The following is a 26,386-nucleotide window of genomic DNA, read 5'->3' as shown; positions in this document are numbered from 1 at the left end:
AATCGACAGCCCTAGTTTTTACTTTAAAAATGCAGGGATGAGAAGTACATTACTTTCTGTAGCCTTGTCTCTTCCCGCCCTCTGGTGGCAGCCTGTGTTACTTAGCCTGACCAAACAGGTTTTTTGGAGCAGCTGATGCTCCCCTTCCACCCAGAGGGTCTGCAATTAACTTGTTAATTTGACAGCCCTACTAAAAATATCATGACACAATCTTAGCCTTAATCATACCACACTCAGATCAAACCTGAATTCAGTCTATTTTTGCTGGGCGTACATCTGGCCCTCCCCACCTCCTTTGGAACTCTGGTGGCTCTCCAAGGCCCCTTCACTGCCACAGTCTTATTGCAGCATTTGGTTTTCTCCTGCTTGGCACTCAGCATCAGTCCCAGTTCCCCGTGTGACAGCAACATACCTGCTGAAGATATCACTAGACACTTTCTGCAAATACTGAAGTGCATCTGCAACCTGATGAATAGCCTCTTCCCTGCGCAAGTCAGGTTGGATCAGAGGGACAGAGTAAGTCTGCCCTTCCAAGAAGTGCTTCTGGGTCACTGTAGCCATTGTGCCTGTGGGAGGGAGAGAGAGAGCGTAAATAGGTAATTGCAGCATATGCAGCTCCATCTCATCACAGCCTTTATCCCAGGAACCTTATACCTTTACTCTTCTCCTTGACTTAGGTAGACACAAGAGAGAACACCAGAAACTGGGAAGGAGAGGGCAAGCTAGGCACAAGCTACAACAGCACCATCTAGAAACCTGCAACAGTCTCTTTCATGTAATCAGCCAAAGCCATAGTGCAGTGGAGAGGGAAGATTTTACTTTGCTTGGATGCTCCTCAGGACAAGGACTGTATCTTTGGTCTAAGTTTTGTACAGCACTCAGCAAATCAGTGCTCAAAATAATTATGCTGAAAACAAAACATCACATTTCAGAACATAAAATCATTTTATCATCAGACTATGGAAGAACATACTGGAAGAAGAAGAATCTCTTTTTCCCCTTTTCCATCCCCAGACAGACTCCACATCTGTACATTTCAGAGCCACCCAATCCTAGGAGTAAAACCTGAAATGTTTCAGTTCATGTTTATACCACAAGAATCACCCCCTCCAAGTAGCAGAGGAGTTATGAAGTTATTGCACAAACTCACCTCCTCTGATTTGATTACATATGAGTCTCCCATTTTAGCATTAGGGACTGAGACCAACAAGGTCGGTTCGTATTCCTAGTGACCCATTGACTCTTCTCCAATACCTATATTGGAAAAACCCTACTTATTTTACATTCCTTTCACGAACAAAGCCTGGATGTTTGTGGCAACTTTCCTGTTGCACTCAGCACACAGAAGTCTAGGAGTGCCAAAAGTCTCATCAAGGATGTGTATGAAGCCAATGTCATCTCCGAATCACCCTCACATCTCTACCCCAAAGTCAGTATGGACCCAGGACAGGATTACCTATTGGCCTAAAATTTCCTTAAATGCCCTCATGACAACTGTGTTGGTGTCACCCTGAATTGCTCCTGTAGTTTTCCAGAGAGTCTGCGTGGTTCACCGTACAAGAAGAAAAAACCGCCAGGAACCAGAGGGCTTCGCTACACTTCTTTCTCCACAGAGGGCTGGTCACCTCCTCCCCATGCTGTGCTTCCCAGTGCAGCAGTCTGGGAGCTGACCCTTGTTCGTGAAGACAGAGGCAAAAAAAAGCACTGAGTACATTAGCTTTTTCCACATCCTCTGTCACTAGGTTGCCTCCCTCATTCAGTAAGGGGCCCACACTTTCCTTGGCTATCTTCTTGTTGCTAACATACCTGAAGAAACCCTTCTTGTTACTCTTAACATCTCTTGCTAGCTGCAACTCCAAGTACGATTTGGCCTTCCTGATTTCACTCCTGCATGGCTGAGCAATAATTTTATACTCCTCCCTGGTCATTTGTCCAATCTTCCACTTCTTGTAAGCTTCTTTTTTGTGTTTAAGATCAGCAAGGATTTCACTGTTAAGCCAAGCTGGTCGCCTGCCATATTTACTATTCCTTCTAGACATCGGGATGGTTTGTTCCTGGAACCTCAATAAGGATTCTTTAAAATACAGCCAGCTCTCCTGGACTCCTTTCCCCCTCACATTATTCTCCCTAGGGATTCTGCCCATCAGTTCCCTGAGGGAGTCAAAGTCTGCTTTTCTGAAGTCCAGGGTCCGTATGCTGCTGCTCTCCTTTCTTCCTTCTGTCAGGATCCTGAACTCGACCATCTCATGGTCACTGCCTCCCAGGTTCCCATCCACTTTTGCTTCCCCTACTAATTCTTCTCGGTTTGTGAGCAGCAGGTCAAGAAGAGCTCTACCCCTAGTTGGTTCCTCCAGCACTTGCACCAGACAATTGTCCCCTACACTTTCCAAAAACTTCCTGGATTGTCTGTGCACCGCTGTATTGCTCTCCCAGCAGATATCAGGTGATTGAAGTCTCCCGTGAGAACCAGGGCCTGTGATCTAGTAACTTCTGCGAGTTGCCGGAAGAAAGCCTCGTCCACCTCATCCCCCTGGTCTGGTGGTCTATAGCAGACTCCCACCACAACATCACCCTTGTTGCTCACATGTCTAAACTTAATCCAGAGACTCTCAGGTTTTTCTGAAGTTTCATACCAGAGCTCTGAGCAGTCATACTGCTCTCTTACATACAATGCAACTCCCCCACCTTTTCTGCCCTGCCTGTCCTTCCTGAACAGTTTATATCCATCCATGACAGTACTCCAGTCATGTGAGTTATCCCACCAAGTCTCTTTTATTCCAGTTAATTGACTGTCTCAGTCCAATTCCCAACTGAAAAGTGTCAACACAGAAAAAGCTAATATTACAAGTAGAATTAAGTTATTGGCACTCAGAAGCCATGAGGGCTACTGTCCAGCTCCCATCACTCCTTTCCAGGAGAAGCAGATTAGTGGGACAAGGTGTGAAAAGCCCCTACTGCCACTATCCCAGTTTTGCAGCTAAACTACTTCAGTTTCCTGGGCTCTCAACACAACACCTTTCAGCAGAGCCTGATTCAAAATACATATATACACACACTATATAAAAATTATGTAAATAGACATCGTGGAAAGCAGACAGACATGATTACTTATATGCAAGGTAACAAATTAAAGCTTTACAAAGAGAAGCGGGAGAAATGGAAGAGGCACCTTGAAACAAATGGACTTGGAAAATGAACATGAAAGGGTTTGTTCAAATGGCTTTTGGCTACTCCCTGTGACTAAAATAAGCAGAAAAAGTAGCAGGCTTTCTGAATGATGCAGGTAGTGGCCTACCACAGCTCTGGCAAAAGAGTGAGCTTGTTCTACACAGCTGCTTGAGTCTGCTAGAATGAGAGGAGATTTTAGGTCGAGCACTTCCTGAACTATGGCAAGTTTGACTTCACTCACTTCTGAGGCCAGAGCACAAGAGAAAGCAGGAGAATCGAGCACAGCTGTAGGCACTGTCCCACCTCCAGCACATTCAGAAAGGGAAAAGCAGAGATTTGCAAATATTATCCTATCCCAGAGCCAAGCAGCACAGCAAACTTAAGTGCCATTGGCTAGGAAAATCTAGAACTTCTTTACATGGTTCAACTGGTGCCCAGCCCTCACAAAGCCTACATGACAGAGCCTTTCATACACTACACAGTATGAATGATTGCCAATGTAGCAGTGGGCAGATTCAAGTGTCAACTCAGAAAACATTAGAAACAGGCCTACCATTTCATAGAATCATAGAATATCAGAGTTGGAAGGGACCTCAGGAGATCATCTAGTCCAACCCCCTGCTCAAAGCAGGACCAATCCCCAATTTTTTTGCCCCAGATCCCTAAATGGCCCCCTCAAGGACTGAACTCACAACCCTGGGTTTAGCAGGCCAATACTCAAACCACTGACCTATCCCTCCCCCTTAAATGAAAAGGACGAGGGGCAAGAGAAGAACTAGGGGTTCTTAATGTCATGGATTATAACTGCTTCACTCTTGAAAAGGTGGAGTACTCAGAGACTACAGTTATAAAGGTGGCCATACAAAACCCTAAAATAGAACGTTTGCTCATTAGAGGTTTTAATTGGTAATGATCTGATCTGCCATATACTTGCAGAAGGAACAGAAGCTGGGCTGTTCCTTGCAGTCAAAGAAGCACTGGTCTCAGAAGCAGCAGAGCTTATGGGCTCTACCCTCTTATTGTTCAATTCTGTCTTCTGCCATCCCCAAGCTCTCAGCCTCTGCATTTTGGAAACCAAAGCTAAGCTGTGCTCCAAAGTTCAATATGAATCACAATAGAATATCAGGGTTGGAAGGGACCTCAGGAGATCATCTAGTCCAACTCCCTCCTAAGTGCCTTAGCAAGTGAGGAAGAGAAACAGACCTTGGCAACCTGATGGGACCTGACTACAAGTGTTAGGTTTGGGGTGGACTGGGTAGTCTCTGATCACCTCCTCCTGCCCATTGGGTTAGTGTGACGGCAGCTGTATACCCCAGCCCTGCCATCTGCTGCCACCTCACTGTGCAGCACACACTGCGCACTAAGCATGCCCAGTCACAGGACCTCTCTCTCTGCAGCACTCACAGCAGAGCAAGGTGGTGACAGCAGCATGGGCAGCAGGTATCATAGGCTGGGGAGGCTGTGCTTCCCCAAACAGCCTAGCATGACCCAGCCCACACTCCACCCCCAGGCCAGGCCCCCCTTCTGCAGTTCCCAGCACTCTGTTCCCAGGCTGGCTGGCCTGCCTCGTGCAGGGATTCGGGGAGTCTGGTGCTGGGGGCCCTGCAGCCGCACCAACCAGCACACCAGGGCTGGCTGCCACACCAGGGCTGGCTGCCCCAGAAGGGATGGGGGAGGGGAGGGGCTTCGGGCACAAGGGGTGGGGCTGGGAGTTAGCCTCCCCCAACAGCCAGATCACCGGCCGCCCATGGGCAGGAGCCAGCAGGAGTGGGCCATACAGCCACCAAGGCACTGACCCCACAGGTAGGAGGAGGCTGGAGACAAATTGTGGGCATTGGGAGTGGGAAGCCCCCACTCGGACAAGCCTCCGGATGAGGCAGTGGCGCTGAGACATGTTGGGGGAACGGCCCGGGGCAGGGGGAACCAGCTGTCCTTCAGGTGCATGGTGAAGAGCTGGGGTGGGCAGCAGGTCATGAGAGAGGCAGCAGGACCAGGGAGTAAATAGCCCCGGTGGCTCCAGGGAGGAAACAAAGTAAAGAAAATGGAGTCCAGGCCAGCATCTAGACCCTTGCAACCCAATGCGAACCACACTACAAAAGTGTTGGGTGAGGTGTGAAAACAACCCAACGGGCTCAGGTCGAATCGGATTGGCTCTGGTGTAGTTGGTTCATGACAGGCTTTAAATTTAGGCCCAAGGAGACCTCTAAAGAGAATAGTCATTTCCTGGCATTCTGCAAATTTGTTACTAAAGTTACTCCAACCTGAAGTTTTGATCAAAACATCTTAACTTATGAATATTCAAGGTGGCATTTTTGCCTTGAATCCTCTGCGGGTTTGTCCAACAGCGGCAGCTGACACAGAGAGTGCCAAGGTTTGTCAAGGGACAAGGTGGGTGAGATAATATCTTCTATTGGACCAACTTCTGTTGGTGAGAGAGACAAGCTATTGAGGTTACACAGAGCTCTTCTTCAGGTCCTTTGGCTACATCACCACCGCATAGGGCTTGTCAATGCCATTTACACTCCAGCTGGTCTCCCTTTCCAGCTCCAGTCTCCATTCCAGCAGGAATGGAGGGAACAATAACTGCTGGGGAAGCAAAGATTGTCTTCTGGTCGGGAGAGGGGAAAGAGTGCCACCCAACATGCATAGACTGGTGCAGGGAACATTAAGCGGCCCAGAAATTTTAGCCATTTGATGCCAGCAGTAGTCACACTGCCCACTTCCAGCAGCCAGGTGAATCTATCAAGCCCCCAAGGAACATTCATGTGCGATTAGACATTTGGAAATGAATGTGTATTCTTTAAGATGTGGCAACTGCTTCAGAAATTGCTTTTATACTGAACTCTATCTTTACCGTACCATGGATTATTGTTCCTGGCATGAGTTGGAGCGGCTGAAATTTGATTCAACAGCAGAGCAGAAGCCAGATAACTAACCCTGGTGGGAGTGCAGGATGGTTTCCCACTCACCCACAGGTGATAAAGACAAGAGGTTTACCCTGCTCCCTCTGCTAAGCCAACCTTGCCTCAGTTAGTGTAAAGTTTTATTTGGATTGCAGAAGGGAGGGGAAAGCACTCTGATAAGTTAGAGAATGAAAAAAGTCTATTTATACCTTTTTTAATTAACCATGTTCTACAATGTTATTAAGCAGCAATCAGAGATGCAGATGTTACTGATTTGATTGGGAAGAGGTGCACCATGCTGAATATTAAGGAACTCTGCCCCATAAATAGGTTTAATCACCATCTGAAGGCTCAAAGGAAGTGATGAAAAAGGCATTAATAAGGTTGTAATTAGGCCCCGCAGCAGGCTGCACTCCACCATAGCTCTCATGGTACCCGAGACCTCTTAAATAGCAGCTCACGAACCCACAGCCCAAGAGAGACAGACCTGATTTAGGTCTCAGGATCCCAGGTTGCCTACTTCAGATACAAAAACCCAGACCAGGGCTTCTCCACGTTTGGAAGGTCTCTCTGGCCAGAGACACGCTGTGAGGACACAGAGCCCTATGAAAAGGGAGGTGAGTGGAGTTAGCATCCCAGCTCCTCCATCAGAGAGCTGCAGCAGGGACTAACTCCAGCTGTGCCTCACAGTGAGCGAATTAAACAGGGCAGCTAGAGCTCCCCAGCCACAGGCACTGGCAAATAATGCAGACAGCTGGGGAGCTTTAGAGGATATTGTTCTCTCCCCTACCTTCCCAGCAGTATTTACCAGTCCATGAAAGGAACCTAGTCATAGGTGCAGGATCTACATCACCCCATCGTTGCAGCTCCCAGGTAGAGACTCCTACCCACAAAATATGAGAGCAATACTCCCATTTACAGCCCAGCGTTTCTGGAGGGTGGCACTTCCACAGGGAGCTTGGGGAGGGGAGAGGAGAAAAATGGCCTTCCTACACCACGTCAGAAAAGCCAGGTGCCCCCGGTGCACCTCCAATAGTCATTTACTGGCAGATGTCATTGGAGCAGCCAGTCCCTTCGCAAAGGGAGTTAGCCACCCACACGTTACCTCCTCAGAAGAGGCAGCCTACTGAAGAGTTTGCCCTGGTATCCATCATGACTCAAGGGCTTCGCGTGCACACCATATACTGCATCCTTGCCTCTCACCCATCAATGTGCACCTGGACTGAAATGGGGTGGGTATCACCTATATTATAGCCATAATGGAATGGGTTACTATAGGCTATTACCGCAGTAAATTGGGGAGCAAGGTAACATCTGATTTGGGACCTGCTTTAGCAGAAAGGCCCTCCATACCCTTTCTCCCTTCCCCATATGTCTATTAAAGTGACAGTCTCCTCCTCCATTCTACCAGGGAATGGCAGAAGTGGGTTCCATTGCTCCTGTGACTACATCTCATTCCACAAGTCCTGCACCGAAAGATGAAGGGGAAAAAATCCTAGTGCCCTATTGGCAGAAGGCCTTCACTAATCACCACGCCTGTTCCTGGAGGCTCCATCCTTTCCCCTGCTGCTGTGCCACAAAGTACGGCACGGACAGTATTCACACCCTCATCCAGGGGAGAGAACAGCACAGACTGGTTCCACCATTTCATCCCCATAACCCATAATTTCTACAGGCATTTTCCAGGTATGGAGAACAGCAACCACTGTATCTGCATAAAGCACAAACAACATTAGGATCCAGCAGGACTTTAAAATGCCAGATACCTCTGATCTGAATGACACTAAATGCTGCCGTCTAAACTTCCAGTCCAACCCAACCCAGCAAGGGGATTTGTATAAAAATGCCTTCAATCAGTTTCAGAGTAAAGATGAGCAACACAAAAAACCTAACAAGCCCATGGGACACTTCAAACAACTACTTAAAAAATATTGCTTAGATGTTCATGTTCATACAGTAGCAAGAAGAGACTGTAGTATAAGCTGGAATCCAAAACTGAAGGTGTTTCATCTCAGAGGGTTTGATGCCCCATCTTTATATAGTCTACTTTGGAGTACCCCTATTTGTCCTAGGCTTAGCTTTTCAAAAGGGTGAGCCTCACAGCTTCTACAATTCAGACTGGGCCTTCAGATTACAGCATCCCTGTTTCTCAGTGTGTCTATATGAGTTCAGAATACTGTTAGAGACTTTACACCTTCAGGGAACAATATAACCAGTAAGTATTTGCAGTGACCTAGGAAAGCCTTGTCAAAGCAAACCAGCATTTATTAGTCACCTGGAGTACAGACTTTGATAGTCCCTAGGTCAGCATGGAAAAACCAAGCTTAAGACAAAGTCTCCAATGGCAAAGAGCAACTGCTCCATTATTCTATGGCCTCCTAGACTCCATCATAGTCTCTGTCAGATCTTCTGTCTCTCTGGCCTGGTCTACTTTTAAATCTTAGGTTGACATAGCTACAGCACTCAGGGATGTGAAAAATCCATATCCCTGAGCACCATAGTTATGTCGACCTAATCACCAGTGCAGACGAAGCTAGGTCAACAGAAGAAAAACCCTTCCATCACTGTAGTCTTCATCTCAACTACAGGGTTAGAGTGGCACAGTTAAGTGGCCGTAGCTATGCCATGATAGCACCTGCGGTGTAGACATGGCCATCCCAGCCTTCAGCAGTCACCTGACACCTCCTGTCTTTATCCTGCATCGCAGCCTCCGTTGTGTTTCACATCTCCACCTTGGTTGGCAGGTGTTAAGAGATAATGCCCAGTCAGAGTTTGGTCATTGGTTCTTCTATTCATATGTGCTGATTCCATTCAGTTCTTGATAGCATTTTTGGGTCCAAGCCAGACTAGCGTATGTAACACACACCCATCCCTAGTTTCCCTGTTCCAGAGGAAGAAATTAACCCATTCACTACTAGTGAGTAGCAATATAAAGTGAGTAGGTAAACTGAGTCACACATTTTTCATAAAAATTCTCCACAACTCTTGACCCTTTATCAACAGACTGAGCAGGACCACTCCCCACCAGTGATCTAGGGAACTTCAAGCATCCTCCTAATCTGGGATGCATCACTCTCATAGATCTTGGAAGACAGGCCAGTCCTTGCTTACAGACAGCCCCCCAACCTGAAGCAAATACTCACCAGCAACCACACACCACGCAACAGAACCACTAACCCAGGAACCTATCCTTGCAACAAAGCCCGTTGCCAACTGTGTCCACATATCTATTCAGGGGACACCATCATAGGGCCTAATCACATCAGCCACACTATCAGAGGCTCGTTCACCTGCACATCTACCAATGTGATATATGCCATCATGTGCCAGCAATGCCCCTCTGCCATGTACATTGGTCAAACTGGACAGTCTCTACGTAAAAGAATAAATGGACACAAATCAGACGTCAAGAATTATAACATTCAAAAACCAGTTGGAAAACACTTCAATCTCTCTGGTCACTCGATTACAGACCTAAAAGTCACAATTCTTCAACAAAAAAACTTCAGAACCAGACTCCAACGAGAGACTGCTGAATTGGAATTAATTTGCAAACTGGATACAATTAACTTAGGCTTGAATAGAGACTGGGAGTGGATGGGTCATTACACAAAGTAAAACTATTTCCCCACGTTTATCTCCCCCCCCCTTTCCGTAGACGTTCTTGTCAACTGCCCACCTTGATTATCACTACAAAAGGTCCCCCTCCCCCACCCCACTCTCCTGCTGGTAATAGCTCACCTTAAGTGATCACTCTCTTGTTACAGTGTGTATGGTAACACCCATTGTTTCATGTTCTCTATGTATATAAATCTCCCCACTGTATTTTCCACTGAATGCATCCGATGAAGTGAGCTGTAGCTCACGAAAGCTTATGCTCAAATAAATTTGTTAGTCTCTAAGGTGCCACAAGTACTCCTTTTCTTTTAGGCTCCTCTCAGTTGAGCTAAAACACAAATGTCATCAATATGTGCCAAGACAAATTTCCCCCCTGTAGCTGTTCTACCACGCATTTTCAAGATTTACAGTACACATTCCATTAGAATCATATGGTTTTCATAAAACAGTACAGAGCAGTTTCAACTCTGTGCCATATAACTTCCCCATTAAATCACACTAGCACGATAAACATGGAGGAGTTCTCATGCACCCTCGTGGCACATTTGCCACCCTGAAACTTTTGGATTTGGAACTGCGATCAAGTCTTGCCACTACCTCCTCCCATTCATCATCTGGGAAGCAAGGAGGGAGGCAAACCCACATTCCTCAAGGCATCAGCCATCTTGGGGAGGCAATATGGCCCAGTAGCTAGGCACTGGACTAGTACTCAGGAGACCGGAGTTCTAATCCCAAAGCGGCTACTAGCTTGTTGGGTGACGGTGGGCAAGTCACTTTCCTGCTCTCTGCCTCAATTTCCCATCTGTAAAATGGGGATAATGATACTGACTCCTTTGAAAAGTGCTTTGAGATTTACTGATGAAAAGTGCTGCACAAAAGGTAGGTATTATTGCTGAACAAGTACATTTCCTGTAACTGAAATTATTATCTTGAGGGGTAAGGGAGGGAATAATAAGAAACAGGATTCAATTGGATTGATTTGGCATCAAAAGATTAAACTCATCCTATTGTCACAGATGCGAATGGATGGATTCTGGGAAGGGGTAGGCGAAAAAGGTAAATATCGAAGGAAGAGACTTACAGAATTTACAGAACTGTGCTTCAATCATACCCTCTTTGTCAGTGAAGATGGCCCCCACAGCCACCCCTGTCTCACAGCAGATACTCCTCTTCTTTATAGGGTCCTTCCATTCTTTTACTAGAGAACTGTATTTTCAAGAGACTCCTTTTCAACTCTTGCTCTCACCCAAGAAAAGCTTAAGACCCATTTTCGTTTGCTGTGTTGTCGTAGCCATGTTGGTCTCATATAGGTGGCAAGTTTAAAACACACAAAAGGAAGTTTTTTTCACACAATGCACAGTCAAGCTGTGGAACTCCTTACCGGAGGATGTTGTGAAGGCCAAGACTATAACAGGGTTCAAAAAAGAACTAGATAAGTTCCTGAAGGATAGGTCCATCAATGGCTATTAGCCAGGATAGGCAGGGATGGTGTTTGCCAGAAGCTGGGGATGGGTGACGGGGTGGATCACTTGATGATTACCTGTTCTGTTCATTCCCTCTGGGGCACCTGGCATTGGCCACTGTCGGAAGACAGGATACTGGGCTAGATGGGCCTTTGGTCTGACTCAGTGTGGCCATTCTTATGTTCTTAGGATATTAGAGAGACAGGTGGGTAAGACCTGAAGAAGAGCTCTGCATAGCTCAAAAGCTTGTCTCTTTCACCAACAGAAGCTGGTCCAATAAGAGACGTTACCTCACCCATCTTGTCTTTCTAAGACCCCTTTTAAACATTCTCAATGTCTAGATCTAGCCTCCCCTTCCCTTCATTTGACTGCCCAGTTGAGGCCATTTCATCTGTGTCCATTCCCACTTAGGCCTAGGATACGTCCAAGTTCCTGTTCAATCTGACTTGCCTTTGACACCATTTAAATGTGATAAATTGTCTTAACTATCTGAGTCTCCATGAGGATTCCAGCTGTCCTGCTGCTGCAGCGCCAGCAAGCTCATACAGCTGGCTTTGATTCAGCAGGGTTCAAAGCTCCTCAGTTTTAATACCGTCACATACAAACAATATATTTCTCTGAAAATACAGCATCTCCCTGAAATAAAACAGCTGGTCATTTCTTCCAACCCACCGGGCAATAATGTTCTGCTATTGTCATCAGCTTCAGTCTTCTGCTTAGTGATCTTGCCCTCCCTTATCTTCCCCCCCACCCACCCCATTATCACCACATTTCCCTCTCACCCAAATACTTCCAATATCCCACTTCCATCCTTTCCTCAGACCCACTAGATCTTCCCTGCATTTTCCCCAATACAAAAATTCATGCATATCACAATACTTTCCCGCTGTCCCCACTCCTGTATTACTAGGGCTTAATAGATGATATTTAGCACAGTCAGCTATTCAGTCTGATCATGCCGAATCCATTAGACCCAAATCCATTAGACCCAACCCGCCAGCTTTGTATATGCGGCAGCAAAGGGGATGCTCGTGCTTCTTATAGACAATGTGGCAGCAGCTGGGACTCTCTGAGATAATACACATATAAATACTAGAAAGGGGGAACTTATTCAGTACTTCCAATGTTAGCTAGCAGGAAGACCCCAACAGACTAATACAGACTAACACGGCTGCTACTCTGAAACCTGTCATTATGCAAGGCACTGCATTTAGCCGTATGGAGTGGAAATCCATCAATTGCATGAAAAAACTTGTACAGATACAGACAGACATCATCTTCCTCTCCAAATGCAAACAGATGGACATCATACCAAAAGGACTGAAGGCAAAAAATCCATTACAATCTACATACCACACAGACCATGCTGACAGCTTGTGCCACACGCTCTCAAAGAAACTGCGGAACCACCTGATCAACATCCTCTACAGCAAACAGGGAAAGATTAAGAATGAGCTCTCCAAACTGGATACTCTCATAAAAAACCAACCTTCCACACAAACTTCCTCGTGGCTGGACTTTACAAAAACTAGACAAGCCATTTACAACACACACTTTGCTTCTCTACAAAAGAAAAAGGACACTAAACTTTCTAAACTACTACATGCCACAAGGCGCCACAGCAATGGTTCCCTCAACCCACCCAGCAATATTGTTAATCTATCCAACTATACTCTTAGCCCAGCAGAAGAAGCTGTCCTATCTCGGGGCCTCTCCTTCTGCCCCTCCACCCCCATGAACATGATACAGTTCTATGGTGACCTAGAATCCTATTTTCGACATCTCCGACTCAAGGAATATTTCCAACACTCCTCTGAACAACATACTAATCCACAGAGACCTCCCTACCAACACTACAAAAAGAAGGATTCTAGGTGGACTCCTCCTGAAGGCCGAGACAGTAGACTGGACTTCTACATAGAGTGCTTCCGCCAACGTGCACGGGCTGAAATTGTGGAAAAGCAGCATCACTTACCCCACAACCTCAGCCATGCAGAACACAATGCCATCCACAGCCTCAGAAACAACTCTGACATCATAATCAAAAAGGCTGACAAAGGAGGTGCTGTCGTCATCATGAATAGGTCGGAATATGAACAAGAGGCTGCTCGGCAGCTCTCCAACACCACTTTCTACAAGCCATTACCCTCTGATCCCACTGAAGGTTACCAAAAGAAACTACACCATTTGCTCAAGAAACTCCCTGAAAAAGCACAAGATCAAATCCGCACAGACACACCCCTGGAACCCCGACCTGGGATATTCTATCTACTACCCAAGATCCATAAACCTGGAAATCCTGGGCGCCCCATCATCTCAGGCATTGGCACCCTGACAGCAGGATTGTCTGGCTATGTAGACTCCCTCCTCAGGCCCTACGCTACCGGCACTCCCAGCTACCTTCGAGACACCACTGACTTCCTGAGGAAACTACAATCCATTGGTGATCTTCCTGATAACACCATCCTGGCCACTATGGATGTAGAAGCCCTCTACACCAACATTCCACACAAAGATGGACTACAAGCCATCAGGAACACTATCCCCGATAATGTCACGGCAAACCTGGTGGCTGAACTTTGTGACTTTGTCCTCACCCATAACTATTTCACATTTGGAGACAATGTATACCTTCAGATCAGCGGCACTGCTATGGGTACCCGCATGGCCCCACAGTATGCCAACATTTTTATGGCTGACTTAGAACAACGCTTTCTCAGCTCTCGTCCCCTAATACCCCTACTCTACTTGCGCTATATTGATGACATCTTCATCATCTGGACCCATGGAAAAGAAGCCCTTGAGGAATTCCACCATGATTTCAATAATTTCCATCCCACCATCAACCTCAGCCTGGACGAGGCCACACAAGAGATCCACTTCCTGGACACTACGGTGCTAATAAGCGATGGTCACATAAACACCACCCTATGCCGGAAACCTACTGACCGCTATTCCTACCTACATGCCTCCAGCTTTCACCCAGACCACACCACACGGTCCATTGTCTACAGCCAAGCTCTACAATACAACCGCATTTGCTCCAACCCCTCAGACAGAGACAAACATCTACAAGATCTCTATCAAGCATTCTTACAACTACAATACCCACCTACTGAAGTGAAGAAACAGATTGACAGAGCCAGAAGAGTACCTAGAAGTCACCTACTACAGGACAGGCCTAACAAAGAAAATAAAAGAACGCCACTAGCCGTCACCATCAGCCCCCAACTAAAACCCCTCCAACGCATTATTAAGGATCTACAACCTATCCTGAAGGATGACCCAACACTCTCACAAATCTTGGGAGACAGGCCAGTCCTTGCCTACAGACAGCCCCCCAACCTGAAGCAAATGCTCACGAGCAACTACATACCACACAACAGAACCACTAACCCAGGAACCTATCCTTGCAACAAAGCCCGTTGCCAACTGTGCCCACATATCTATTCAGGGGACACCATCATAGGGCCTAATAACATCAGCCACACTATCAGAGGCTCATTCACCTACACATCTACCAATGTGATATATGCCATCATGTGCAAGCAATGCCCCTCTGCCATGTACATTGGTCAAACTGGACAGTCTCTACGTAAAAGAATAAATGGACACAAATCAGATGTCAAGAATTATAACATTCATAAACCAGTTGGAGAACACTTCAATCTCTCTGGTCACGCGATTACAGACATGAAAGTTGCGATATTACAACAGAAAAACTTCAAAACCAGACTCCAGCAAGAAACTGCTGAATTGGAATTCATTTGCAAATTGGATACAATTAACTTAGGCTTGAATAGAGACTGGGAGTGGCTAAGTCATTATGCAAGGTAACCTATTTCCCCTTGTTTTTTCCTACCGCTCCCCCCGCCCCCTTCCTCAGACATTCTAGTTAAACCCTGGATTTGTGCTGGAAATGGCCCACCTTGATTATCATACACATTGTAAGGAGAGTGATCACTTTAGATAAACTATTACCAGCAGAAGAGTGGGGTGGGGGGAGAGAAAACCTTTTGAAGTGATAAACACCCATTTTTTCATGGTCTGTGTGTATAAAAATATCCTCATTGCATTTTCCACTTTTATGCATCCAATGAAGTGAGCTGTAGCTCACAAAAGCTTATGCTCAAATAAATTGGTTAGTCTCTAAGGTGCCACAAGTACTCCTTTTCTTTTTGCGAATACAGACTAACACGGCTGCTACTCTGAAACCAACAGAGTGGCTTGCTATCCTATTTTTACCCCAGCTTTTTGTTGCCTGGAAATCAATAATCTAGAAAATAAACTGCAGGTTGGACTGCTTTTTGGCAGAGATTATCTCAGGAAGAGGTCAGAGAGAGTGGAGATTTAAAACAGCAGAAATTGCTTTCAAGTGATAAACTATTCCCTTCAAACTCAGACACTATGGCCACAGGATACAGCATATCATTCCATCTCGGAGCAGCTTCTCTCAAGACACAGTTCTCCTCTTCTCCTGCCCACTATCTTTAATCTTCTGAAAGTGCCTGCCTTGCTCTTTCTGGTTTATTTTAGTATTATTTCTCCCAGCTGTGTTCTTCACCCTCTCTCCTACAACTCAGGCAGAGTGTGCAGTGTCTGCAGTAACTCAGCACTATGACAGTCCAGCAACCACACTGCAGCGTAATTCCCTCGTGATTATCTGCTTGCAGTTTTCCTGCCATAGAATTCTGGGAGTCAGGAAGTCAGGGCAGCACTTTTTATCTGAAGGGATGAAAATTACCTCAGCAGAATGGAGTTTGACGCTAAGTAACAAAGGAGAGATGAAGACAATGCTCGCGTTCCAAGTTGTTCTGGAGCTACATGCATAGGTATTTATCTGCCAGGACTCCCTTAGAAACCGTGAAGGAGCAGCCATGTCATGAGAACAGGGCTTGGAAAAAACTCATTTACTCACCACTAGCAAGTGGGAAGCTTTCCCAGGTGATCTTAAGCTCCTTCATTATCAATTCAGTGTAATTTAAGGTTGTTTATTTAATAATTACATTCCTGACCATCATGGGTGTCTAGATAGCATTCCAAACCTGAAGTGAGCATAACCCGATGCAGTGTTCTCCTGAGTCTCCAGACAGTTCCACGAAATCTATCACTGCTCATAATTTTCCCAATCAGAGTGAAACTAAAACACTAGCTAGACAGTTTAACTGCTGCATTTTAAAATCTTATGGGCATCAATGGAAGTGACAAGAATCATGTCAATTTCACTCTTGCCACTTGGGAAACTTGGCTGTTAAAAGGCTGATGTTATTGCCACTGGACCTCCCTAGTAGTTCTTCCTCCTGCTCCTCCATTTCATATTTGCCTCTGGATAGTAAGTGTTTGGTAATTGTTTCCAAGCCCTGCATGAGAGCAACAAACATTAAGACTCTTTAAGTGAAGGGCCATTTCATACAGTGTTCCTTGAGGCTCAGAAATAGGCACAGCATTCTCTGCTCAGCATCTGTCCTGATCAGAGTGACATCTTTTAAACTCAGGGTATTGCAGACCCAGCCTCTAGGAAATTTCCATGTCTGAGATTTGTCTTAGGTGATGGGGAGAAACTTTGGCAACCCTATCACCACCAAAGCTATAACAACCCAGCGCTGACATAATATTCCAGGTTTGACAGGGTAAGGGGCATAAGGCCCACTCCAGAACCAAGCCTCATATATATAAGGAAACTTGGTTGGAGTAAAAAAATGGGAGGGAGGGATTTCCCAGATTGTCAAAATTGTTCCTTCCCCACCCCCTTTCCAAGTTTTGAATTTTAAACAACATTTTTAAATTTGGCCAATTAAAACTGGTTAAATATTAAGTCTCTCTCCCTCTTTAGCAAGACAGTGTTTGAGAGAGCATATTCATAAAGCACCAGGACTCCATCATCAGTATCACAGTTCACAAATTTCCAACCCCAAAGCACTGTGGGAAAGTCAGGACACCTATTCCTGTACTTCTGACAGGTACACTGTAGCAGCTACCGTTAAAGTTCCAATTTAAGCCAGTCCAGTGGCCTAGAAATTGCTATTCTACACCATCATGAAAGCTCTCCAGTTTAGAGTCCTCGCCCCTGGGCAGGCATGAGCTGGAAATAGTTCTCTAATTTACAGAATGTTTTTCTCATGGATAGAAATGCAGGACTGGAAGGGACCTCAACAGGTCATCTAGTTCAGTCCCCTGCACTTATTATCTAGACCATCCCGGACAGGTGTTGCCTAAACAGTTCTTAAAGACCTCCAATGATGGTGATTCCACAGCCTCCCTAGGTAATTTGTTCCAGTGCTTAGCCACCTCTACAGTTAGGAAGTTTTTTCTTAATGTCCAACCTAAATCTCCCTGGCTTCAATTTAAGCCCATTGCTTCTTGTCCTGTCCTCAGTGTTTATGGAGAACGCTATCACCCTCCTCTTTGTACCAATCGTTTATGTACTTGAAGACTTACGTCCCCGAGACTTTTGTTTCCAGACAAAACAAACACAATTTTTGCAATCTTCCCTCCTAAGTCATGTTTTCTAAATCTTTAATCAATTTTGTTGCTCTCTCTGGACTTTCTCCAGTTTGTCCACATCTTTCCTGAAGTGGGATGACCAGAACCAGGCACAATGTTCTAGTTGAGGCCTTATCAGTGCTGAGTAGAGTGGAAGAATTACTTCTCGTGTCTTGCTTAAAGCACTCCTGCTAATACATCCCAGAATGACGTTTGCTTTTTTTTTTGCAACAGTATTACACTGTTGACTCATTTAGTTTGTGATCCACTATGACCCCCAGATCCTTTTGTGCAGTACTCCTTCCTAGGTAGTCATTTTGTATTTGTGCAATTGATTTTTTCCTTCCCAAGAGGAGTACTTTGCATTATTCCTTATTGAATTTCATCCTGTTTATTTCAGACCATTGCTCCAGTTTGTCCAGATCATTTCGAATTCCAATTCTGCCCTCTAAAGCACTTGCAACCCCTCCCAGCTTGGTATAAAGTTTGTGGATGATAAGTGTACTCTCTATGCCATTATCCAAATCATTTATGAAGACATTGAATAGAATCGGACCCAGGAAAGATCCCTGCAAGACTCCACTCAATATACCCTTTCAGCTGGATTGTGAACCATTGATAACTATTCTAAGTACAGTTCTACAACCAGTGGTTTACCCATGTTATAGTAGGTTCATCTAGGCTATATTTCCCTAGTTTCCTTATGAGAGGGTCATCTGAGACAGTATCAAAAGCCTTACTGAAGTCAAGGTATAGCACATCTACTGCTTCCCCCTCCTCATCCACAAGGCTTGTTGCCCCATCAAAGCTTTTTATAGCAAAAGAAATAGAAATAACCAGCAAAGAAGAAACCCTATTTTTTAAAAAAGTGAATGCTCTACTTGAATTTTAAACAATATGGAACACCAGTCAGACCAATTGTTACCCTGGGTTTTCAGAACCCCCAACAGGGGCAACTTAACTATTTCACTCCAGGTGGTGTAAGGAATAAATCAACTGGAACACAGCACTTCTCTGTCAGATCAAGGAGTAATGCAAGTAAGCATGCTCTTGTCTAAAACTGCAGTATATTAGATTTAAGCACACACAAACTTAAGCAATAGGTTTAGAACAGTCCAGATATTTACCTAACATCTGGAATGGCATTGAGTAATTAACAGCAGGTTGGCAGTGGCCAGTTGCTTACCCACAGGGGAGAAAGGGTGTCAGGAAAAAACTCTCTCAAGATGGCTTCAGAGGACTGCTCCAAAGTACATTCTATTAGCTAATCTTTTATAACTAGCTTCTGCAAAACACATAGGTCATAATGACCCCTACTGGATCACTTTTCTAACTTTCAATAAATTTAATATTAGAGGCATCTAGACAAGGTTTTCCAACCACCAAGGTTTTCAGACTCAGTTGCTTATGTGTTTGTCCCCTTCTTCCATTCTGATTAGCAGAAACTGCCAGCTAGATATCACCTTGCTTCTGAAAGCCTGTCTCCAAATTAAACCTTCATTAAGCGGTGTTCTATTTCATTACTTCATGGCAGCTGAATGCACATAATATGGTTAGCAATTAACTTGATCACATTCAGGAGTATATACACCCCTCAAATCCAGGGGGACACAATGTCCTGTGGGAAAGTTGGGTTCCACACATAAGGAGCACACCTTTTGTCTGGCAGGAATGCTCTCGAGTCAGGAGTTAGGGATGTAACAGCCTTTTATTATTAGGTTCCATCTTATTCTCTCCCAGGAGGCCAGAGGAGAATTGTTTCATCCAGTCAAATATTAAAATGTTTCAATCGAAAGAGCTCCCAGTACTTCCCACTGAATACCTGCAGTCCCTCCCCAAACATCTCACAGAGACAGAGTGTGTAAAGGGCTGATCCTCCTGCCCTGAAGTCAGTCTCTTCTCCCATGACTTATTTTCCCCACATCATTTAAATTGATCCTTAAGTGATGTCAAGACACTTGCAACTGTAGAAAGAACTGTATCTGTGATGCTAGATTGAGGAAGAGCACAAGTAAACAGGGCCCAACATGCTAAGAAACAGACTTCCTTTATTTTCTGTTCTTATATAAGAGCTCAAATTGGTTATGCTTGGAAGCAGCAAGACAGAGAGCAGACCATATCTGTCGTCCTGCCAAAGGCTTTGGAGCAGCAGTAGAGCAGAACAGATTTGATGTGACTAGGGAAATTGGTCGACAAATGTAAAGTAACACAAAAGAGCCAAAACAATCAATCAGAGGAAATAAGAAGCCAACAGAAACAAATTAGTGCAGGCAACAGGCTTTGAAATAGGAAACTGCCAGGCACAGGACAAGGAAGAAACAAAGGATTCTGGGATACAGCAGGAAAACAAGCCTGAGGAAATTCCAGTGATATCACAAGATCCTGTGATCAGCCTCATGGAGTGGTCTGCTAAGTGTGTGTCATTCAAGAGGAGATGCTGCAGAAGTAGCAGCAGATGATACAAGACAAGAAAGCAGAATAAAAAAAAAAATCATCCCCAAGAATGCCATGTACAAGCCTCACAGACAGTCAACATGCAGTGCAGTCTTGAGTACAAGGGCATGGAGGGGATTTAACAAGGTGTGTAGAACAAAGGATTATTGCCATTCCTGAGAAGTATTTATGTCCCTAATTCGGCAGAGATGGTGAGTCAGGGAGCGCACTACAGTGATAACACCACTTCCATGTAGAAGTACCAACCCGGTAATTGTATGAGCACAAGGCTATAGGGATCTGCAGTGAAAAAGAGGTCACTCGTGGGGAAAACAGGGTTTGGAGGGAGGATGTGGCACCAATGTAGAACAAGCTTCAGAGTCACCATTCAATGGCCAACACTACAAACTTCTCATTTTCAATCCCTGAGCCCCTCCTACCGTAGTGACAGAGCCCTCAGTCTGTTCAGCTAGTGCCACTGGCATTACCGTTACCTGATTCTTTTGGTGGAACGAGTGAGAGATCTTTAAAGATAAGTATCCACCAGCACTCTCTCTTATCTATAGACCTTACAAAGTTGTGGTCAGCTCTCATCATCTCATGGCTCGGTTAGTGCAACATCCTCCTCTCTGGCCTTGACAAATGCAATCTTGGCCCACTGATATCCATTCAGAATGCTGCTGCAAAAGATCAAAGTCTTGGGCTAGGAAATTGAGCATGTCACCCCCTCTTTGTCATGCCACTTTGAGCACATCACTCCCTTCCTTGGCTCCCTCTCCTCTATCATGTCATACATAAGCTATTTGTCTCCACTTTCAAGACCCTTCATGACCTATCCCCACCCACCCTATCACATCTCATTCAGTAGCAAAAGATCAGCTTCCACTTCCAACTTCTTCATGATTCCAGCCTCCATTACCCACTTGTTTGAAAATCTAACATGCACCTTTATGCTTTCTCCCATGCTGCCTCCACAGGCTTGGGAGGAGCTCCCCATAAACATCCTCAAAACTCAGCCATTATCCTTCTTTAAATACCTTCTTAAAACTCTCCTTTGTCATGAGGCCTACAAAAAAAAAATTAACAACAGCTAGGCTACTGGTGTACTAAGACCACTGCCTGTCACACTACCAAATAGCATCTCATTGTTTCCTTGCGCTCCCCCTTTGTCTGTACACATCTGTTGTATCCTCTTAGACTACAAGCTCTTTGGGGCAGGGACTGTTTTGTTTTGTGTTTGGTGTTCTGGTCCATGCCTGGGATTCCTAGATGTTATGATAATACAAATAAGAAAAAGCACCACATTTAAGATGGAAGCACTGATGGATTGGTGGGGTGGTGGGTTGGGCATTTCTGTCTTGACAGAGCAGTCCCAGGGAACACATAGATTTAATAATGTTGCCATTTTAGCTCTTTCCACTTTCTAAATGAGACAAGTTCATCAACTAAATATAATTAAACAAACACATCAAGGCACCCCCAGACATCCTTCCCAAATCATGACAGCCTAACCAGAGCAGAAAGAGGGGAGTGGCAAAACAGCAGAACAAGGAAGACTGAAATGCAGAAAATTTCCCAAGGGAGACATCAAAGTAAGTTTGCTTCCAGACCTTGCATCAGGCAGAGGAAGTGGTATCTGTTCTGTTCACAGTAAACTCAGTACTCTAGGAAGACTGGATGCCTCAGAAAATTGGCAATAGACAGGGAGCCTTTCACCTTTAGGTTTCAGAGTAGCAGCTGTGTTAGTCTGTATTTGCAAAAAGAAAAGGAGTACTTGTGGCACCTTAGAGACTAACCAATTTATTTGAGCATAAGTTTTCATGAGCTACAGCTCACTTCATTGGATGCATAAAGTGGAAAGTACAGTGAGCAGATTTTATATATACACACAGACCATGAAAAAATATACACTGTAAGGAGAGTGATCACTTAAGATGAGCTATTACCAGCAGGAGAGTGGGGTGGGGGGAGAGAAAACCTTTTGAAGTGATAATCAAGGTGGGCCATTTCCAGCACATTTCCAGGAGTTACCAAGAACTTCTGGGGGGAGGGGGGGGGAGGAGGAATAAACAAGGGGAAATAGTTTCACTTAGTATAATGACTTAACCACTCCCAGTCTCTATTCAAGCCTAAATTAATTGTATCCAATTTGCAAATTAATTCCAATTCAGCAGTCTCTTGTTGGAGTCTGTTTTCGAAGTTTTTTTGTTGAAGGATACTCACTTTGAGATCAGAAATCGAGTGACCAGAGAGATTGAAGTGTTCTCCGACTGGTTTATGAATGTTATAATTCTTGACATCTGATTTGTGTCCATTTATTTGTCAAGACCTGGAAAAAACGTACTTTTCCATAGGGTGAGGCCCCCGCTTCTAGTGGTGGAAGCATATCTGCAATGCTCTTCGAGAGATGACAGTCACCTCTTTTTGGCAGGAAAGCCCATGGCTCAATCACTGATCAGTTCAACATTTCATGATGTGATTTTACAATGGAGCTAAGTTTTTCACTCAGTATTAAAGTAAATCTATGTGCCCACCATTGCTGATGTGGCCTCAATCACAACCTTTTACACAGCAGTTATTATGCCTGTCAGCAGCCTCTCTCAGTATACACAGGTAAATGTAATACCACTGCAACAGTATTACTGTTGGCTGACTCATTCTTTATTTTCAACACAGAAGAATTTTATTAGAATGAATGCATTTATCACAATAGCATGTGTTTATTTTGAAAACATTACCCATGAATTTATTTGACAAATAATTGCATCTCCACAGTGCAAGAGAAGCATCTATTTTAGTCACTGGTTAGTAATATTACTTTAAGCATACCAGTGTACAATTTAAATCCAAAATTTGTACTTTTAAAAAACAGAGCTCTCTCTGGAACATTAACAAATGGATTCTAATGCACTGCTGAAATATGAGTCTTCCACAAGCAGGTGGCTTTCTTTGCATTAGTTGCTGGTTCAACAGCAACTACTTGATATTCAGATGAATAATTTTTTGAGAAGATTATTCATCACAACTTTACTACAAACAATCAGCTGATGTCCTGGGTAATGATGACTGAACCAGTTTCACAAGCTATCTCCCTCCCCCCCGACACACACACTGCAGCCTTTGCTTGTAGAGTATTCCTCACTACATATTTCAAATGGCAGCAATTCTTTCTCCATCAGTACGGAGTAACTAAAGCAAGGGCTTTCCTATGTGTACACAAACTACATCATCATGATTACACAGCAGCTTTCCTCATTCAGGGATTCTTTAGACATTCTCCATGTCCCATATACAAACTGCAGCTCAAAGCCTTATAGAACTGCACTGCTTCCACTGCAGGGTTTGAACAATACAGTCCACAGCTGTGGAGATCAGAATAAGGGCCGGAACAAAGCCTGTTCCAAACCTGTCATCCCATCAAAACAGATACTATTATACATCAGTATGAAACTCATATGTTATCAAGCCCCTCTTTCTAAGGCTTAAATTGGTCACAGATCTGTCATTACTAGGAACAATTGCATTTGTTTGCAACATATTTTTAAATCTCAGAGTGGTTCTTTAATACACTTACAATGTCCTGTCAGCAGCTATTTACTTGCCTCAGACCTGACTCAGATACTTTTTTTTAATAGTTCTGTGACTCCAAAGTGATTCAGTCCACTTTAAGCCTTGCCTCCTCCCACAAGTAAGCTTTATTTCTGTGAATGGGATGGTGGTGCCTATGATTCTGGGGAGAGGCCAAAAATCTTCTAATGCAGTGGTATCTAATATCAGGTCCATCTGAGGTACTGATTCAGATTCTGCAGAATGCAAACTCTTTTCAAGTAAATTTCTAAGGCTGTGAAGAGAGTCTTTCAAATGCAAACCAAGCATTAACTGATACAAAACTGAAGTAAAGTTGCCTTCCCATATCTGCAACAGCCTGAAGCAACTCAGAGATGTAAGCATTCATAGCAATGTGATGCTAACTCTCAGAAGTCATTAATCATATTTCCAAAAATTACCAAAAATGTGTGCACAAGTCTGATAACTAACAAATTACCAAATAATCAATAAACAAAAAAATAATAGCGGCCCCATGAGTGCCTGGCATACATAGAATCATAGGACTGGAAGAGACCTCAAAGGTCATCTAGTCCAGTCCCCTGCACTCATGGTAGGACTAAGTATTATCTAGACCATTCCTGACAGGTGTTTGTCTAACCTGCTCTTAAAAATCCCCAATGATGAAGATTCCATAACCTCCTAGGCAATTGATTCCAGTGCTTAACCACCCTGACAGTTAGGAAGTTTTTCCTATTGTCCAACCTAAACCTCACTTGCTGCAATTTAAGCCTGTTGCTTCTTGTCCTATCCTTGGAGGTTAAGAAGAACAATTTTTCTCCCTCCTCCTTGTAACGACCTTTTATGTACTTGAAAACTGATATGTCCCCTCTCAGTCTTCTCTTTTCCAGAAGAAACAAAACCAGTTTTTTCAATCTTCCCTTATAGGTCATTTTTTTCTAGACCTTTAATCATTTTTGTTGCTCTTATTTAGACTTTCTCCAATTTGTCCACATCTTTCCTGAAATGTGGCACCCAGAACTGGACACAATACTCCAGCTGAATCAGCGCAGAGTAGAGCAGAAGAATTACTTCTCATGTCTTGCTTACAACACTCCTGCTAATACATCCCAGAATGAGGTTTGCTTTTTTTACAACAGCGTGGTACACTGTTGACTCATATTTAGCTTATGGTCCACTATGACTCCCAGATCCCTTTCTGCAGTACTCCTTCCTAGGCAGTCATTTCCCATTATGTATGTGTGCAACTGACTGTTCCTTCCTAAGTGAAGTACTTTACATTTGTCCTTATTGAATTTCATCCTATTTACTTCAGACGATTTCTCCAGTTTGTCCAGATCATTTTGAATTTTAATCCTAACCTCCAAAGCACTTGCAACCCCTCCCAGCTTGGTACCGTCCGCAAACTTTGTAAGTGTACTCTCTATGCTGTTATCTAAATCATTGATGAAGATATTGAATAGAACCAGACCCAAAATCATAAACGTATATGTACACATGCATATATACAATCATCCAAGCTTTGCCACTGAGCAATGATTAATATACTAGTAATGTCCATAACTAGCAGTTTTGTTTTTACAAAATTGTCATTCTACCTTTGATCACTGTACAAACCCCAGAATCTGCAGATCTACTATGCACCAAAGGTAAGATATGCACCTATTTTTTGTTGCTCCAACTCGTGACTCATAGTAACTATATAATTAAGCCATTTCCCCAGAATGCTGCGACAACCCCTTCCTTTACTATTACATGCCCAATGCCCGCCAGCAACAACTGCACCATCGCAGCAAGGCACATACAGAACACAGAGAGAGAGAGGGAGCGCGCGATGTGGGACTGCAGGCAACGCTCAAAAGTCCGACCAATATGTCCCAGTGAGAGGTCATCCCGGACCCCATTCCCTTCCCTCCCAGCCCAGGCTCCCCCTACAAGCTTCAGGTACATCAGGTGAACACAGGTGCAGTTGCTGAGACACCCCCCCCCCGCCAGCCCCGCCCGGCCCCAGAGACCCGCCCCCCCCGGCCACGGCCGCCCCACAGAGCCCCCGGCCTCCCAGAAACGCCAGTCCCGGGGTGACCTGGACACTGAGGTCCCCCAAACCCCCCGGGGACCCATCTAGCGGCAGCCCCCATGGCTCTGGCCCCTCACCTGCCGCGAGCGGGACACGCCCCCTAAACACCTCGGCCGCAACGGCAACAACGGCGCCCCTCCGACCCTCACCCACTTCCGCCCCTACAACGGGTCACTTCCGCTCCCGCTGAACACGACTTCCGCCCCTACTCTGCCCCACTCCCGTTAGGTCCTAGTGCCCGGCCGGGCTGGGACCAGCAGCCAGGGGGCTGACAGGGGGGAAGGGGGCAAAGGGGGGCGATTGTCCTGGGGCCCGGCTTAGGGGTCCCCAAAACGCCTGTAACCTTCGGTGTCAATAAAGTGACGGGGGCGGCGGGAGGCAAACAACGTACCCGGGCCCCGAGTGTCTCTGCACAGGCCTGGCAGCGCTGGGGGGGAGCGGGGCAGAGGGGTGCCAGAGCTCACGCACCCCCCTTTTCTCCCAGGCCTGGCCTGAAGCCCCAGCCGGCCGGGAGCAAGTGCAGAACGGGCACCGTGCACTGGCCTCGCCCAGCCCTGGGAGCCCCCCGCGCCCCCACGCAGCCAGACCCCAGCTGGGGAAGGGGCCTGTCACTTGGACACGAATTGGTGGCTCGGTGTCACGCAGCCCGACCCCGTGGCCCTGGATCCACACAA

General features: G+C 45.2%; 1 protein-coding gene across 1 annotated transcript in view; it reads right to left on the bottom strand.

Annotated features, from left to right (window-relative positions):
* WASHC1 (WASH complex subunit 1) overlaps nt 1-25,919 on the bottom strand; it is a 73,759-nt gene extending 47,840 nt beyond the window's left edge. Inside the window, exons 1-2 of the mRNA XM_037878244.2 lie at nt 25,790-25,919; nt 413-566 (exon numbers count right to left, since the gene is read on the bottom strand). Of these exons, the coding sequence (XP_037734172.1) occupies nt 413-561 (149 nt within the window). The 5' untranslated portion in view covers nt 562-566; nt 25,790-25,919. The remainder of the gene's footprint in view (nt 1-412; nt 567-25,789) is intronic.
* Between the last annotated feature and the right edge of the window lie 467 nt (nt 25,920-26,386).

Source organism: Chelonia mydas, chromosome 1 (genome assembly GCF_015237465.2).
Source record: "Chelonia mydas isolate rCheMyd1 chromosome 1, rCheMyd1.pri.v2, whole genome shotgun sequence".
Taxonomy (NCBI): Eukaryota; Metazoa; Chordata; order Testudines; family Cheloniidae; genus Chelonia; species Chelonia mydas.
Note: the sequence above shows the minus strand (reverse complement) of the source record. Positions and strands in the feature narration are given on the sequence as shown.